Source organism: Xyrauchen texanus, chromosome 1, assembly GCF_025860055.1.
Source record: "Xyrauchen texanus isolate HMW12.3.18 chromosome 1, RBS_HiC_50CHRs, whole genome shotgun sequence".
Lineage (NCBI taxonomy): Eukaryota > Metazoa > Chordata > Actinopteri > Cypriniformes > Catostomidae > Xyrauchen > Xyrauchen texanus.
This window is the reverse complement of record NC_068276.1, coordinates 6,317,017-6,335,493: the sequence shown is the minus strand read 5'-3', so window position 1 is coordinate 6,335,493 and position 18,477 is coordinate 6,317,017. Positions and strand designations below refer to the sequence as shown.

Sequence of the window (18,477 nt, the reverse complement as noted above, 5' to 3'; positions counted from 1 at the left end):
GTAACCACTTACTTATTAATTTCTAATAAAACACAATATAGTTTATTATTCTGTAATAACAAGCTTATTATGTAATATTGTTGAACCTGAACCTCACACAGGTCTATTCTGATACTGAATAATAAGCAGTCATTCAGTCACTCAGCAAGATCCCTGAATTATTTTAAGATGTATATGGCAACATTTCAGTTTGATTTACTTTCTCCATTGTTCTCTTAGGATCGCATCCTTACTCTGTGGATCCTTTTTAATTACGCTCCCTATACTGTCTGGTCCTCTCTTTTGCACTCATCTCTCCCTCAGTTCTTTCTGTTCTAAAAAGTTAAGTAGCATTATAAGTAGTAGCACTGTATTTATGTACTTTATATTTGTTTATAGTTGTTACATTACACATTATAGTTGTTTTAGTAACACTTCAGAAAATTTTATGTAGTCTCCAAAAAATGGCAATAAACATTCAATTGGAAGTCATTATTGAATTTAAAATCATCAAAACTGGTCAAAAAAGAATGAAAAGTATGTTAACAAACTTTATCTATTTGTTTTAATAGCTTCTTAAGGAGGTCTTGTCCTATTGTGTGACATCTGTGTCCTATGGTGTGACAGGCCAAAGTGTCACACCAAAGGACATTTCCTGTCACACCAAAGGACATTTGAGCTTTTGTGGCATGTTAAAAACCATGCTAATGCTAGCTGAACTGTCATTAGCAATTGGCATGATACATTTGCATAATATTATATAGTCCTGCTTTTAAAAATACAAATTTGAATTAAAAAAATTAATTTAGGGGTGTCACACCAAAGGACAACAAAACTTAACAACTTCAGTGGTCTGAAAACATAGTTAAATATTTGAACAATTCTGAGAGAAATACTTACCATGTGCACTGCTCATGGGCTTCATAGGGGTATTCAGTCACATGACCTTGAATGGTTTCTTTCAAATAAATGTAGTTGTCCATGATATTGCCCAACTTAATATCAGGTTATTGCATAACACCAAAGGACATTTTTTTCTGTGACAAACTTTATGAAATTCCTACACTTTAAAAAATGTATGTATAGGAAAAGTGATGACCACTTAGTGAAATAGACACTTGCACAATTATGCCAGGAGTGTCCATTTAAGATTTTTAAACATTATTTTCTTTATTTATAAAAGTTAATATTTATGAAATAATTTTGTCTACCGTCACACCATAGGACGATTTTGAGATTTGGATCAAAGTTATAAAAAAATTAAAAATAACTCTGATATTAAAACAACAAATTCATGTAAAACAAGAAAATGTTTAACCATTTACAGTATTCTAAATGATGAAAATGTGAAATCATTTATTTTTTTTCTTCTGTGACGGTGAAAAAGCCACGTCACGTCAACTACCCATATTAAGCTGGGATAGGAGAAAATATTTTAACACCCAACATTTGACACACATCAGCTTTAAGATAACTTATTTTAAATTATTCAAAGTAATCCTGAAGCCCCCTTGGGAGATTTCTAAAAGCCCTCTTGCAGGCTTGCTGCCCCCCTGTTTGAGAACCAATGGAACAGACAATACAAAAACTGTCTTTAGAAGTTCCTATATTGTTGGACCTATTTCTATATTATTGAACATGAGCCTATCATAGGCCTACAGTCCACAACAATCTGTCTGAGATGGAGCTGAGCGGTCTATGCATCAAGGCTACTTTCTACTTACTGGGCGAACAGGCTTTTTTTAGTTCGCCTGAAATGATGACGATGTGCAGTATCATTTTAATTCTGCCAAGGTGTTCATTTGGAGATATTTCTCCTATTCACCCACATATCTGAAGTTGTTGAGCTTGAAGAACTTGGCTGGTCGAAGAGCGTTGATGATTGGTTAAAACTAATCATGGGTGTGGCTTGGACATCAAGTGCAATCTTGCATGCCAGCTGAGGAGTAGTTACCTAGGTTATTATTATTAAAATTGATAACTTTGAAGCAAGGATAATCTTTGGGTCAAGAGATAGACACAGTGGATGTGGCGTCAGGCCTCAGAGGTGTTTATTTAAAATAATAGTGACAGAAAAGCGGGATTAAACAAGTCAATGGGGGGAATTGTACAACATTATGGGGAATCTGGCATCCTCGCTGTGGGGCTATGTGAAGGCCGGGAGTGAAGAGAGTCTAAGGTCCAGGTATAATGAGCAGGGTCTAGCGGCCATACCCGCTCCCCTCCTTGGTCTAGGGGGCAAGGGACTGCTTCTTCAGCATCCTGGCTTCCTTGGTGAATGGCATGTGAGGGGAACGGTGGCCCAGCATTCTGGCCCATCGACCGGGACGAAGGCTTCAGTCTTGAAGTTCCACCTATTTTCTCAAGACACTTTACGCTCTATTACAGGACCTGTGAGGATGTCAGCGTGAAGAGGCAGGTCTCCTGAGGAGAGGCATGCATGGTTTTTAAAGGCAGCGGTGATAAGGCTTTGCAACTTTAGGTGCCTCATCACACGCTGCCAAACAGCAAATAATCCCAGATCCCCTACTCGCTCCTGCCAATTTTCAGTTGTGAGCTTTGCTGAAAAACTTCACAAAGACAACATGACCACAACAAATGCGTAGAGAGAGATTGCGGTTTTTAAGTCAGATCAGATGACTCGTCACCAAAAGTGAAAGGGGCTCCGTGACAAGTTTAATAAGGCAAATAAGTGATCCACAGAGAGAAAAACCTGCATTATTGACATTACTTTCATGGCTGGAACAGAACAGTAAACACCATGACGTCACCCTCAACAAAAAAAAATTTATATGGCAACTTTGTTTGCCTAGGGTGCTTTACTTCGTCCAGGAGAAAAATGTTTGTCTTCTTCCATAGTATAAATTAGGGTGCTTACACACAAGTTTACACTGCGTCAGAGAACGCTGCGAATGCATTGATTTCAATGGGGATAATTCGATAAAAGAACAGAGAGGGAAAATGTAAGGGTTTGTGATAGAGACACTCCGTCATGCGACCAAATTTTAAAGCATTTCAACTTTTGTTGCAAAGCACTCTGACGTGGCATACATTGACCAATGAGAATCTTGGAACGGCGGGACTAGTTGCACTTTGAAATAAAAAACATTGCTAAAAAGTTATATTTTCGATACATTTGCGTCACACATACTGTGCGCAGAGCGATCCGCAGCAACACGGACACCCGAAGTATACTTTGGCCTTTAGGCTTCAGATGCACTATTGTGGAGCATCTCAATGTGGTTGCGTCAGGTTTCACTGGTTTTTCAGCATCTCTAGTCATAAAAGCAGCATTTTAGGATGCTGTGTCAAGTTAAATGTAGTTTGAACCTTAAACACATTGTGAGACGCCTGCACTCCCTCCATCCAGCTGCCTTTCAAAAGCTATTGGTTTGTTGTCAGCACAGCTGGAGATGCACTGACTGCCTCCCGTGGACTGGAACATGCAAAAATATGAAGATGGCACTTCCAGTTTAAATCGTTTCATTGGTAGAAAAATGTCTTATTGCCAAATTGCCGGAGTGTTATTTTTTAAAACGTTATTTTTTTAAATATTTTTTATATTTCTAAAATTGTGTTTTTGCATTTATTTTGAAGTACATAACTTGTTCATTCAAAGCCAGATGTTATCAAAATTGAATATTGAATATGATTATATTGAAGTCCAATGTTGTTTATTTTGCTGTACAGTATGTGAACCAATAATTTATGCAGTAAAAACATATCTGTAAAATCATGAGCAGATACATGAGATGAAGACTGAAGTCATATACTTCAAGTAACCTTATAAAAGCTGTTTTATTGTCCATGGCGAGGGTCCCCTCATGTGGGCAGCCATTTTGGGGTCACATGACCAGCATAACACACCTTACTTAACCTCAGTAACTGCCCTGTTTTTGGACACTTTCACTCATAGATGAAATGAATCATGGCTGACTGTAAATATTGCATTTCTACAATGGCATCAGTAACTGAAAACTATTGTGTTTAAATAATGTTGCATCCAGGCCCCTAGGTGTCAGTGTAAGTCCAAGAAAAACTGCAGCGCTGCTCATATCCACCACTGAAATCTGCAGCTCAAAAGAACCCAGAAGTGAGGTTGTCTGTAATTTCATCATGATACCTCAAATCCTGTGACTGGTTACGGAGAGGTGTACTATTGCTTGTCTAAGTGATCAGATTCTTGATGAGCAATTCGAAATAGAGTTGGAACAAACAGAATATCATTGAGACTTGGGGATGGGCTCTTAGGACTTGGACCAGCATGCAACCACCCAGAGTACACACTAGCAACCACTTAGCGAGAACACCCTCGCAATTATAGCGACATGCTAAAATTACACTCAGAAGACCCTCACAACCACATAGAATGACTAATCTCCATGGTTCACATGTGTGTTTTAATCATCAAGTTCTATTTCACAGGTCAATAACAGACCCTGATTTCAGACTGCTGTTAGACTGTTCCATTAATCCACACAGGCTGTTAACAATGTTACGCTCTGCGGTTTATAAGTATGTGAGAGGGAGAGCGCGGGAGGGAGAGGTATTGCTGGTGGGGATTTGATAATCTCCATTCCTCTGTTGTTGCCTCCTTGGCATAACTCACATACTTCAGACAGACTGGCAGCCAGTGTGAAACTCTTTGTGTCCACTGCCATTTCAGCTCAAAAACCTGCCTGAACTTTCCCTCTTTCTAATAAAGCCAGCCGTGTATCTCCACTCTGATTATTTTCAAGTCTGCGATTTGAATAATACGATCAATATATCCCAATGAACAAACATTCAAGCAGACAATTGGAAAACATCTAGTTGATTAATTAGAGAAGAAACCAATCTTCAGTTTATCCGTAATGACAGCAGGTCTGAAACTAACCCAAAGGCTAGCATTAGCAATGGAACTGCATACATTGTGCACTCAATGAATTGTTTTCATTATTTTTTTTTTTTTAAATGTATGCAAATCCATATGCAACAATACATTTCAATATAAATATACTACATTCTGTACATTTACATCTGCCATTCAAATTGAGCTACAGCAGGTTACAGTCTTCATACATGAAACAATGCGCATCAAATCAAATATTTTATGGTTGCACGTCACATCTGAGCAATTCCAGCATTAATGTAGAAACAAGAAATATCTTGTGCTTGCCTTTTCTTTTGTATTTTTGTCCTCAATTCCATGTAGTTGGCATGTCACGTGGGCATAGGTTGATTAACTGGTACAGTTTCCTTTATATATTCAGTGGAGATGTGATGAGTAGATGGTACGCTCACTTTCTGCTGACTGTCTCTGATCTTTTCTGATCGTTGATAATCTTCTATTAAGATGTGAGTTATCATTACCATCATCTTACAAATATTTTCTTTAGCTGCATTGGATTAATCATCACTTTCCTGCCAATAAGTCATCACAGGTTATAAACGCACCAGAACAAGTCTTTGTGATGTGCTACAGCTATAGGAGTTGCACTCGTGACATTTGCAGTCGAAACGTGAAATTTAACTCCTTAACTAAAGAACTCATCACCAGTAAATCAAACCATTTGTATGTATAATCATAAACCCCTTTGGATAGAGTCCAGATATTACGTTTTTTTTCTTCCAGTTTAGATCGGGAAATAAATGTGCATTACGGACGTTACGAAAATGGACATGGAAAAAGGAAAAACTATTCAAAATGCTATGAAACCTGCACACTTTAACCTCTGTGACACCAATATGTTGTTCATTAGGCTGCGCGATTAATTGATGTAAGATTGAAATCGCAATATGTCCTTATGCAATTACTAAACAACCAAAGTTCCCCGCTTCCCAGGAGTTCAACAGTTACAAAAACACTCAAACCAGCTCGTCGGACACCAACAATCATGCCATGGTCGAAATCACTGAAATCAAAATGTTCCCCATTCTGATGGTTGATGTGAACATTAACTGAAGCTCCTGACATGTATCTGCATGATTTTATGCATAGCACTGCTGCCACACGATTGGCTGATTAGATAATCTCATGAATAAGTAGGTGTACAGGTGTACCTAATGAAGTGCTTAGTGTGTGTAGTACCAACATTGTGTTGTTTTCTTACATGCTCCTTCAGATGTTGCACTGATTTCTGCAGGGCGAGAATCTGGTGGAAGAGAGGACTCTGCAGGACCGTTTTCAGAAGATTTAGCTTCTCCTCAGCAGGAATATCGGCTCCCTTTTCCTTCAGACGAGACTGTAACCTCTCCACCGCCTGCAGACAATGCTGGGTATCTGCACATACACACAGATTTGTAACAACAACAAAAGCAATGATGAGCAGCAGCTGAAATGTTAAATATAAGGCAGATGCTATTTGCACTTTTGCAAATATTGGTATATGCAATTTACACCCCAGTGCAAATAGTGGCAGATATTATTTGCAACCCAACCCTTGTCCCACAGAAACTACATTAACCCCTCTTCCTAACTTTAAAAAATAATAATTTTAGAAAAAATAACCTTGGTTTAACTCCAGTAACCATGGTTTCACCATGGTATTTTTTTGTACATTTACAGTAACCATAAAATGAATCATGGTTACTATATTATCACCACATTACTGTACTCAACATTCAACGTGACCACATTACTGCGATAAAATGTATATTCATTTGTATCTATTATTTCAAGTACTATTAAATGAAATATGGAAACAGGAAATCAGATGGGAAAAAAGAGTGGGACAAAGCGCAGTTTCGAACCGCGGTCACTAAGAAAACATTATACAATCACACACCATCTTTCCTCCTCATGCCACTAGAGCAACACCTAAGGTCCAGACTATTGGGGTGCAAATAGCTGCCCTGTGTGGCAGATGCAACTTACACCATGAGGCAAATAGACGCTCCATTTATATAATTAATTTGTTTCTGACACAGGTACATTGTCCATTAAATATTAATTTAGGGAAGAGTGGATTAGTATCCATTCATCTTCAGAGTGCCGTGGAATGTTTTCTGTGAAGGATTTCTTTGCCTTATGGAGATACCATGTCTCTTAATCTTACAGCCAGATGCATTAAACACACATACAGTATACTGCCTAATATCGTGTAAGTCCCCCTCGTGCCGCCAAAACAGCTCTGACCCTTCAAGGCATGGACTTCACAAGACCTCTTGTTGTGGTGGTGTAGTGGTCTAAAGCACATAACTTGTAAACTGGTAATCAGAAGGTTGCTGATTCGATCCCCACAGTCACCACCATTGTGTCCTTGAGCAAGGCACTTAACTCCAGGTTGCTCTGGGGATTGTCCCTGTAATAAGGGCTCTGTAAGTCGTTTTGGATAAAAGCGTCTGCCAAATGCATAAATGTAAATGTCTTAAGGTGTCCTGTGGTATCTGGCACCAAAACGTTAGCAGCAGATCCTTTAAGTCCTGTAAGTTGTAATGTGGGGCCTCCATGGATCAGACTTGTTGGTCCAGCAAATCTGGAGGCCAAGTTAACACCTTGAACTCTTTGTCATGTTCCTCAAACCATTCCTGAACAATTTTTGCAGAGTGGCAGGGAGCATTATCCTGCTGATGCCACTGCCATCAGGGAATACCGTTGCCATGAAGGGGTGTACGTGGCCTGCAACAATCTTTAGGTAGGTTGAACGTGTCAAAGTATCATCCACATGAATGCATCACCCAAGGTTTCCCAGCAGAACATTGCCAGAGCATCACACTGCCTCCACCGGCCTGCCTTCTTCCCACAGTGCATCCTGCTGCCATCTCTTCCCCAGGTAAACGACGCACACGCACCCAGCTGTACACATGATCTAAATGAAAACATGATTCATAAAACCAGGCCACCTTCTTCCATTGCTCCATAGGCCAGATCTGATGCTCACGTGCCCATTGTAGGCGCTTTCGGTGGACAGGGGTCAGCATGGGCTCTCTGACCGATCTGCAGCTACACAGCCCCATATGCAGCAAGCTGCGATGCACTGTGTGTTCTGACACCTTTCTATCATGGTCAGCATTAAGTTTTTCAGCAATTTGCGCTACAGTACTATTCTGTGGGATTGGACCAGATGGGCAAGCCTTCACTCCTCACTCGCATCAATGAGCCTTGGGCAACAATGACCCTGGCACCAGTTCACCGGTTGTCCTTTCTTGGACAACTTTTGGTACTGAGAACACCCCACAAGACCTGCCATTTTAGAGATGCTCTTAACTATCTGACTATCACCCCTGGAGTCGCGAGTTTGAATCCAGGGTGTGCTGAGTGACTCCATCCAGGTCTCCTAAGCAACCAAATTGGCCCGGTTGCTAGGGAGGGTAGAGTCACATGGGGTAACCTCCTCGTGGTCACAATTAATTGTTCTCGCTCTCAATAGGGGCACACGGCAAGTAGTGTGTGGATCGCGGAGAGTAGCATGAGCCGCCACATGTTGTGAGCCTCTGTGGTGTCATGAGCAGCAAGCCACGTGATAAGATGATAAGACTGATGGTCTCAAAAGTGGAGGCAACTGAGACTTGTCCTCCACACCCGGATTGAGGTGAGTAACCATGCCACCACGAGGACCTAGTAAGTAGTGGAAATTGGGCATTTCAAATGGGGAGAAAAATGGGATGAGATTTTAAAAAAATGCAAGCAAATGGCAATTTCTCTTTTGAAGCTCCAAAAATGTCAGACAGTCAGCATAAACGTTAACCCTACGACACCAGCTGTTAATGCAAAAAAGATAAATATGCAAGTACTTTTTTAACTCTAACTCATGCTTCTGGTCGGCAGTGGTATGCTTGCGTGACGTAATCACATTGGCATTTGAAACGCAAGAACTGAGGCATGTGCGTCACATCCGGCAGAGCAGCACTGTTTACAAGTGATGAGGACGAACTCTGTACAGTAGCTTAGTTGATTTTGGTTTAGATCTGTATTTATCTGTTTCTTTACTCACAATGGTGTGTTTGTGTGCTTATCCTGGATGTCTCAAACAAGTTGAGAATGTGAGATTACCTCTGTATCCATGGCAACACGAATACGTCACACAAGAGACCACTCGGACTCCACCCTCTCCTGAAGTGTTGGACTATAATTAAAAAGTATTTAAATATTGATCTTTTTTTCGCACCAAAAGTGATTGTGTCACTTTAGAAGACTTAAATGTAATTGTTAAGAATGATGTTTATGCTGACTCTCAGTGATTTTTGGAGCTTCAAAAGAGAAATCTCCATTCACTTGTATTTTAAGGACCTACTGATCTAAGATATTTTTCTTCAGATGTGTTCTGGTGAAGAAAGGAAGTCATACACACCTGGTATATCATGAGGGTGAGTAAAAAAATAAGCGAATTTTCATTTTTGGGTGAACTATCCCTTTAATATCCATTCTGTTCTCTACAGTCATTTTGTGATGAAAAATAACAACAAACAAACATTTAATTCTAATCACGCATGGGACAGATGAGTTAGCATTTCGAGTCTCTCTCGTTAACATGCGCTCATTTACAGACACTCTTAAAGAAATGCCAGTACCGGTTTTAGCACATGCTCAACAAATCAATACAAATACTTATAAATATAATATGTTATTTACTGATTGAATACATGGATTTGTTCATTTTTAAAAAGCCAAAATGTGACCAAAATGATGAAAACAATACAATATAGAGTTGAAATCAGAAGTTTACATACACCTTAGCCAAACACATTTAAACTCAGTTTTTCACCATTTCTGACATTTAATCGTAGGAAACATTCCCTGTATTAGGTCAGTTAGGATCACTACTTTATTTTAAGAATGTGAAATGTCAGAATAATAGTAGAGAGAATTATTTCTTTCAGCTTTTACTTCTTTCATCACATTCCCAGTGGGTCAGAAGTTTACACACACTTTGTTAGTATTTGGTAGCATTGCCTTTAAATTGTTTAATTTGGGTCAAATATTTTGGGAAGCCTTCCACAAGCTTCTCAGGATAAGTTGCTGGAATTTTGGCCCATTCCTCCAGACAGAACTGGTGTAACTGATTTAGGTTTGTTGGCCTCCTTGCTCGTGCACTCTTTTTCAGTTCTGCCAACACATTTTCTATCAGATTGAGGTCAGGGCTTTGTGTTGGCCACTCCAATACCTTGACTTTGTTGTCCTTAAGCCATTTTACCTTTGGGGTCATTGTCCATTTGGAAGACCCATTTGCAATAGAACTTCCTGGCTGATGTCTTGAGATGTTGCTTCAATATATCACATAATTTTCCTTCCTCATGATGCCATCTATTTTGTGAAGTGCACCAGTCCCTCCTGCAGCAAAGCACCCCCACAACATGATGCTGCCACCCCCATGATTCACGGTTGGGATGGTGTTCTTCGGCTTGCATGCCTCACCCTTTTTCCTCCAAACATAACGATGGTCATTATGGCCAAATAGTTCAATTTTTGTGTCATCAGACCAGAGGGCATTTCTCCAAAAAGTAAGATCTTTGTCCACATGTGCACTTGCAAACTGAAGTCTGGCTTTTTAATGGTGGTTTTGGAGCAGTAGCTTCTTCCTTGCTAAGCAGACTTTCAAGTTATGTCGATATAGAACATGTTTTATTGTGGATATAGATACAGAATGTGTCTACTTCCTGAGCAGTATGATGGCTGTGTGGTCCCATGGTGTTTATACTTGCGTATTATTGTTTGTACAGATGAATGTGATACCTTCAGGCATTTGGAAATTGACCCCAAGGATGAATTAGACTTGTGGAGGTCCACAATATTTTTCTGACATCTTGGCTGGTTTCTTTAGATTTTCCCATGCCTTAAAATACATCCACAGGTACAACTCCAATTCAGTGCACCTCCTATCAGAAGCTAATTCTTGGGTTTCAGTCACGTGATTATGATGACGCGCGAAGGCGGAGCGATTTCAGATGGAGGGCAGGAAGTAAACATGGAGAATACGTCTATGGAGGAAACCGTTGCGGAGAGTCCGTATTGTACGAATTTAGAACCAGTTTCAAGAAATAGATACAAGGAGTTAGTAAACGCATATGTTGGACGTGACCCGTTCCTCATGAAGATGAGTGAGTTTTCGGTCGAACTTGAAGATTTGCCGGAGGTGGAGGCTGTTGACATCACCAACTATCTGGTCCTTCAGACATCGTACTACACCAGACAGCAAATGAAGGCATATAAAAGTCTGGAGGCGTACAACTTTTTTGTCAGCGGGTGGGTCCACAACCTTGGTACCAAACGGCTCCACGATGATCATCGTTTGGTCTTCGCTAGGGTGAGTGTTTGTTCTTATATTGTTTTATGTGTTAAGATGCTAGCAGTAACGGCTATAATGTCAATAAACATGCAACACATCTTAACGACGACGTTAGACTGACAATCGTTTATGTTTCAAGGTAAACCACTCTCAGAGATCAGGCGAAACACCTCTGAAGACCTGGATTATTGCGAAGGAGGATGGAGAAGTCATTGCAGCTCATTGCAATTGCATGGCAGGGTAAGTAATTTATGTAGGCTAGGATGTTTAACGTTACCATATATCTTTCTCTCACACACACACACACACACTGCTAGCATACTGGAGAGAGCTTTAAAGGGGTCATGAACTGGATTGTTTTATTATTTTATAATGTTGCCTGGGGTGCCCTTATAATGATAGTATCGTTTTTACATCAAATATTGTCTTAATTTGGAAATAACATGCATTTTTCCTAGCTGGATTTTAGCCTCTGATTTGAACACTCTGGGCTATCGCACATCATCAAAATGGGCTGATATCGATTGCACTTTTCCCCTGGTGTAGATTGCATTTGAGGTAAAAATAAATAAAAATAATCATATTGTATTCTATTCACAGACTATCAGAATCGTGTTCTCATGTAGGGGCAGTTATTTTTTCCATTGAAGTTGGGGTAAAGATGCGAGATACAGCTTCCTGCACAACAGAGCAGTGCAAGTGGCTGATGCCATCACATGTAAAAAAGGTAAGGCGACACTGTATTTTTTGGACACTGTGTAACTGTAGGCTAAATTATGATGTTAAATTAATGTTTATATTGTGCCCCTTTGGTTACGTCTTTGCTCTGGTTACTTCATCAGGCAGATTGCTTGTCTTCGTCTACATTTCATCTTCTTTTAGGGGATTTTCATTATATTCCATCATACCTAATGTTGGGGTTTATTAAATTATTTCTATTCTATATTCTGCCTTAATATGTGTAGCTTGTGACAATATGGTCAGTCACAATTTCCCTGTTGGACAAAGAGAAGCTAAGACTGCAAAGACCCACATAAACACAGTTTGGCATCTCAATCCTGTGATGATAGCCTTACCTGTTTTGCTCACAGCCATAGGATAAACGCCAGATTTATACTGCATATAGATATGTTATGGTTATGGAGCACAGAAATGTGGACTTAATGATCTTCTTTGTGTTAACTTATTTTCAGATTCCTGCTGCTCCAGTAGCTCTGATCGACTTCTCCTCTGCTAAAGCCAAAAAAAAAAAGCTTGACCGTTCTATTGATGGCAGGACAACTGAAAACCAGGTTGGGAAATCACTTTCATGCCCAAGAGTGAAGAGAGGGTCAGAAACATATGCTAGTTTTTTTGAGACTTTAAGCAAAAACTGTCCAAGGAGTGCAGCACTGATGGCTAGGGAGCCTTACTACAAAGAATTCATCCCCAAATCTAGTATGCTTCCTAAAACTGTTCTTGAATACAGAACACCAGAGACTCTGCAGCTACACCCCAAAGAGCTTGGAGAGCTATGCCAGGTATTCCAGCTAGAAGAGCTCATCATGTCCCAGGTCCAGGCTGTAGAGAGGGCAACTCGAAGTCAGAGTGCAAGCAGGATTTGGTTTAGGCAAAGAGCTGGACGCATAACTGCTTCCAAGCTGAAACAAGCTATTAAGACCAACCCACAGCAACCATCCAAGAGCTTGATCAAGGCCATATGCTACCCAGAAGCATATAGGTTCACCACAGCCGCTACAAGGTATTTAGGGTTTGAATTAGGGTAAGGCAGAGGTAAGGCCACGTGTAAACAGTGTTTATGTCCAGAAAAAGAAACACTGACAACAGAGGGTATAATTTGGATAAAAAAGAAGCTTGTCTATTAAGTAAATGTATCTTAATGGTGGAATATTAAATGAAATGTATAGTAACACATTGCTTTGGTGCGCGTTAGTTATTAGTTATAGGGTTATAAGACTATGGTTATGCAGGAGTAGAACTAAGTATAGGGGTTAGGGTAATGGCATTTTAATCACTGAACTGGCTCTACACATCCAATACTAAGTAATCATTTCCTTTTCATGTTTTGCATGTGTACTGTGTACAGTTATGGATGCAAACATGAAGCACAAGCCAGAGGAGTCTATGAGAAGCTGATGGGTCGGGAGCATGCAGGCTTCTCCTGTATGGACAGTGGTCTCTGGCTGAACCCCAAGTGGCCATACATGGGGTCCTCCCCTGATGGGATTGTTGCTTGTGACTGTCACGGAACTAGCATCTGCGAGATTAAGGTAATATTACAGTCTCTGTTGTTGTAAAGTCTCTAAATCTCGAGACTGAGTCGTGTCTCAAGTCCTAAACTGAGCAAAAAGGCAGAAAATATATTTGTTAATCTATTGTTCATGTGTCCTTCTCTCTGTGATTTTAGTGTCCACACTCTCACCAAGATGAAGCCAATCTGCGCTTGTGTGCTGGGGAAAAGGGCTTCTGCCTCATCAATGATGGGGATAATGTCATGCTGGACTGGACTCATGAGTACTACTACCAAGTTCAGGGACAGCTTCACATTGTAGACGCTGAGTACTGTGATTTTGTTGTGTGGAACCACAATTACATTTTTGTTGAAAGGATTTTAAACTTCCGATCTTAAACTTTGGGATGATGTTATCCCTAAAGTTGAGTGCTTTTTAGAAACGGTATACTTCCAGAAATACTGGGACAGCAAGTTACAAACTCACATGTGTAATGTAATGAAAGGATCCAGGCACTCTTGAAAGTTGGCTGTGTGATATTGCTGTTATATCAATACGGTTGTATGAGACAAGATTACATTTTGACTATTGTTATGAGTGTGGTCTTTGTGAGTTCTGGCTGTTGTATAATTGAAATGAAAAGATTAAATGCCATTGAGAAGACATGGTGGTTTATTTACAAGATTAGATTTTTCAACAATTGTTATAATAACAAGAACATGGTGTGCAATAACAGATTAGAATCCATTTCATTACATATAATACATATAGCCAGTACAATTGGACTAGTGGATAAAAGTATTACACTTGTTGAAAACATATGAACAGACTGATATGTGTCGGGCTCAAGTACTACTAATCCCTGTCCTCTTACAGACACGGGCATTAACAGACTCTGCTCCTCCCGACCGCAGACGTACGAGCTTTTTACATTTCTCACCTTTATGAGTGACAATCTTCGGTACTCTATAAAAACCCTTTCCCTTTTCTCGATTAGAACGATTGGAGCAGCCGTAAACTACACAAAACATTGGCATTTTGCCAGACGGCAGATCCTCAGCTATTTCACTTCCTGCCCTCCATCTGAATTGTGCGCTCTCGCGATGCAGCAGCGTGATGTCACGTGAAACCAACCTATAGGCTAATTGTCTAAAGGCTTGACATAATTTTCTGGAATTTTCCAAGCTGCTTAAAGGCAGTTAACTTAGTGTATGTAGACAGGGTATATGCAGGAATCTTGAAGTTAATTTTAATACCTTTTCAAGACTTTTTCAAGAACTTCTCAATATTTTTTAATACCTCACCGCCACTTCAAGCTGTAATCATTTACATCAGTGATACTTTTAACTTAACAGTTTTAGTTTGTGATAAAGACTATATACCACTCTGATACAAAAAAAATAAAATAGGCTGGGATAGTAAATCAAAGCAAAGTTTATTAAAAAACAAAACAAAACTTTGCTCCACCCTCAACAACAATCATGCTGACATGTGCCTCAGTTCTTCTGATTTTGTTCCCAGCAGCTTCTCAGTTTGGACCAATTGCTCCGCTTTTCTTTACTACGCCTTCTGAGGATGTTGGACTTCGTGATCAGTTGTGCCAGTAATGTCCCAGATTTCCCCACTGCCGTTTGAGTTCAGTGAATGGTGTTTCTCCGCTGTGTGGAGACACCACAACACCTCAGCACGCAGTGTTGCTGTGCCGCCCAGAGCCACTCTGATGTCGGCTGCAGAAGATGAGGAAGCAGAGACAGCCCGGGTCGTAGCTGTAGCTTCAGGTGCGACTGCCGTTGGTGTAACGACGTTGGCACTAGGTTGTGGTGGTGCAACGCGATTACCACAGAAGCTAGCGATGGAGAGCTGCCGCTCTCGGCGTCTAGCAGCGGCTTTGTGGCTAGCACAACACATGTGGGACTTTAACGAGTTAATGCCCATTGACACAATACTTATTTTTTCTTGCATAATGTACAATATGCCTCCCTGACATTCCCTCGACTGGCTGCAGCCACTCTTTGAAGTCCGGCATTTCCATCCAGGACGCTGCAAATTTGCACTTCCCCATTCTGTTCATGAGTTCACCAACCTTCTCTTAAAACATTTCGGTGCGTTGTAATACGCACTGGGAACGCTCAGAGCGTACATTGTGCTTTTGAACTTCCGCCCGCCTGCCCGCTCTGGTGCTCTCAGAGGCAATTTACTGAACACACCCACAATAGCCTAGTTTTTTATGTACCTGTTCGTTTTTTTAATAAAAATGACTAAATTCACACACTTTTACGATGTTTTTGGGACTCAAACTGTTGGACAGCTAATTCAGAAAAAATACTTTCAAAATTTAAGACTTTATAAAGCTGTGATAAGACTTTTTAATACTTTTTAAAGGTCTTAATTTTCCCAAAATTGATTTATCACCTTTTAATACTTTTCAAGACCCCGCGGATACCCTGGTAGAATTCTGACCCACTGGAATTGTGGTATAGTCAATTAAAAGTGAAACAACTTCTCTGTAAACAACTGTTGGAAAAGATTAATTTATGCATTAATCTTACCCCTTGCCACAACATATTATTTTGAGAAGCCACATTTCTGTGGCCCTATGTTATGGATGCTTTCTTCTAATTTCAGCTGCAAGCAAGAATACAGTAAATATATGCATAAATGTTACCCTAACTTTTTATCTTTTCTGTAAACCTATTAAACTTTCTGTCCCTAACATGAAAATACACCTGCAATTACAGCTAATAAAATGTAAAGCACACAATGAAAAATTACAAAAATAATCAGATCTTAGAGGAACGATCCAGTGGAACCCAAACCCTAACTGCCTTAGACATACTAGCACAAATAGGACTTTAAGTTATTGCGCCCCCTAACATCACAAATTGATGAAATGATGCATGTGACTAACTCAAACCCTAACCATAAATCAAACCCTAACTGCCTTCGTCACAGTAACAAAAATAGGGGTTTCTTAAGTTATAGCTCCCCACTTTTGCATTTGTGCATCACAAATTGATGAAATTGTGCATGTGACCTCAGTATGTTCCATGTCCATGTGTTTTAAGCTTTATTAAGTTTAAATTTTTTGCTCACAAGATACAGGCTAATTAGTAATTACAGGCATACCCAAAAACGTATTCGCTTATATCTTCCGAACAAATTAGCAAATAAAAATTATTTTGATAACTTTTAGTCAGGAGGGTCTGTAGATGATGTGTGCTAAATTTTGCGCGAATCGAGAAAACAGCATAGGACGAGTTTGAAAAAGTAGGTTTTTCCAAAAAGTTTAAAAAGTTTTCAAGTGGAAAATGAAATCCATGTGACCATATGATTTGGAGGCATTTGAAAAAGCTAAGAAACAATATTGCAGCCTGTACAGTTCTAGAGTTATTATAAAAAATATATAAATTAGCTTATAACAGCTCCGACCTGTGGCCGATTCTCACAAAATGTATATACAGCTTCATGTAGAGACCCTTCTCAAGACCATCGGCCATTCACAATTCAAGTTATTAGGCACTGAATTTGACTGGCTGCCTGAGTAGCCCTTACATTTGCCTGAGTAGCGGTGTGCATTTTGAACCAACCTGCCAAGTTTGGGATTTCTATGACTTACGGTCTTTGACTCCCAGACTCTTTTAGGGCAGAAGCAGAAGCAGAAGAACAAGAAGAAGAAGAAAATCAGTACAATGCAATAAGGTTCCATCACATTCGGTGCCTAAGGAGTTTGAGAGACGCGTGCGTAGACTGTCCCTGCGGTCTTCCTCCTGTCCTAATACTTCAGTTCTGTCTACAGAGCAATACAAACAGCCTCCTGTTCCTAACCCATTACCCACAATCCCAGACACTGTGAGCAAAAATAAATGAACTTACCCATTGTTTCAATCATCTTTTATTTTCTCCCAGTCTCTTGTCTTCATTTGCCAAGGCTTCACGTCATGCCTGAAAACAAAACATTTGCCTTTAGATCCAAGCACATTTCATTTATACTTTACAATCACATCATATCAATCCTTGGAATGTTGCACTTGTTTTGTGAGGAACAGACAGACATTTAAATAAAAGGTCTTTCATTCCACTGTAGCTCTTAAATGTCCATCTCCTTCCTGTATATTTGAACTTGTGCACAGTGTTCGTAAACAACATGATAACCATGATTGGTGAATAAGATTTCTGAACTTTTACAGGAGGGACACATTATTAGTAAATATCGACTTAAATTACCTCACAAAAAAGCTTTCAGAAGAATCGCATGTAGTGTACAACTTATGTTTCTTTTATGGTGTATTTTTGTCATAATTTGGTCATAAAATGCTGTATTTTACATACACATTGGCTTATCTTTACAAAACACAGCATGTGACACTGGAACCAGAACCTGAAGGTACACGAGAAATATGGGGACAAAATAATGTCATAATTGCTCATAATTTTATAGTAATTTGGCCTATTGTCATGACTGGTCTCTTTAGATTCCTTCCTTTTTGCCACCTTGTTTTAAGTTACATAAAAATAAAATAGTAACTATGAGGTTTTGAGTCCACATTTCAAGAGCATAGAATCATATAACCAGAGATATTGGATACTGGTTTGTCCCCTCTGTGGCCTCCCTCTTAAAAATGTCTTTTTAATTTGTCAAAAACACCTAAGTCACAGAGCAACTAAACACAAAGATCTTCAAACATTTTTGATCATCATTGGTTTGCAGGAGTGTTCTGGTACTGCATACTAGACTCAAATCTCAGATGACTTGTGGGCAGACGATCCTTCCTCCCACTACCCCAGTGGTTCCCATGGCGATGGAACGCAAAGGTTGGGGGAAACAGCGTGGGCCATGTTTCCTTAGAGATGGCTGTATGCAACAGGTCGAAAGTGAATAGCTGCCATTGTGGGTCTAAGCAGACAATAATGTGAGTTATTTTCCTCAATGAGTTTGCTTGCACTTAAAAAGTTTCAGTCAGACTAAAGCAATAATTTGTCTTTTTAAAGTATAAACGATTTAGTACAAATTAAATCCTACAGGTCTGGTTTTTGTGAAATACCATTCATTGAATGAGGCA

General features: G+C 39.7%; 1 protein-coding gene across 1 annotated transcript in view; it reads right to left on the bottom strand.

The window, feature by feature from the left end:
• Positions 1-18,477, bottom strand: part of LOC127650738 (multiple PDZ domain protein-like) — a 127,941-nt gene that overhangs the window by 96,836 nt on the left and 12,628 nt on the right. Inside the window, 2 exon segments of the mRNA XM_052136352.1 lie at positions 6,072-6,241; positions 17,291-17,359. Coding sequence (XP_051992312.1) covers positions 6,072-6,241; positions 17,291-17,306 — 186 coding nt within the window. The 5' untranslated portion in view covers positions 17,307-17,359.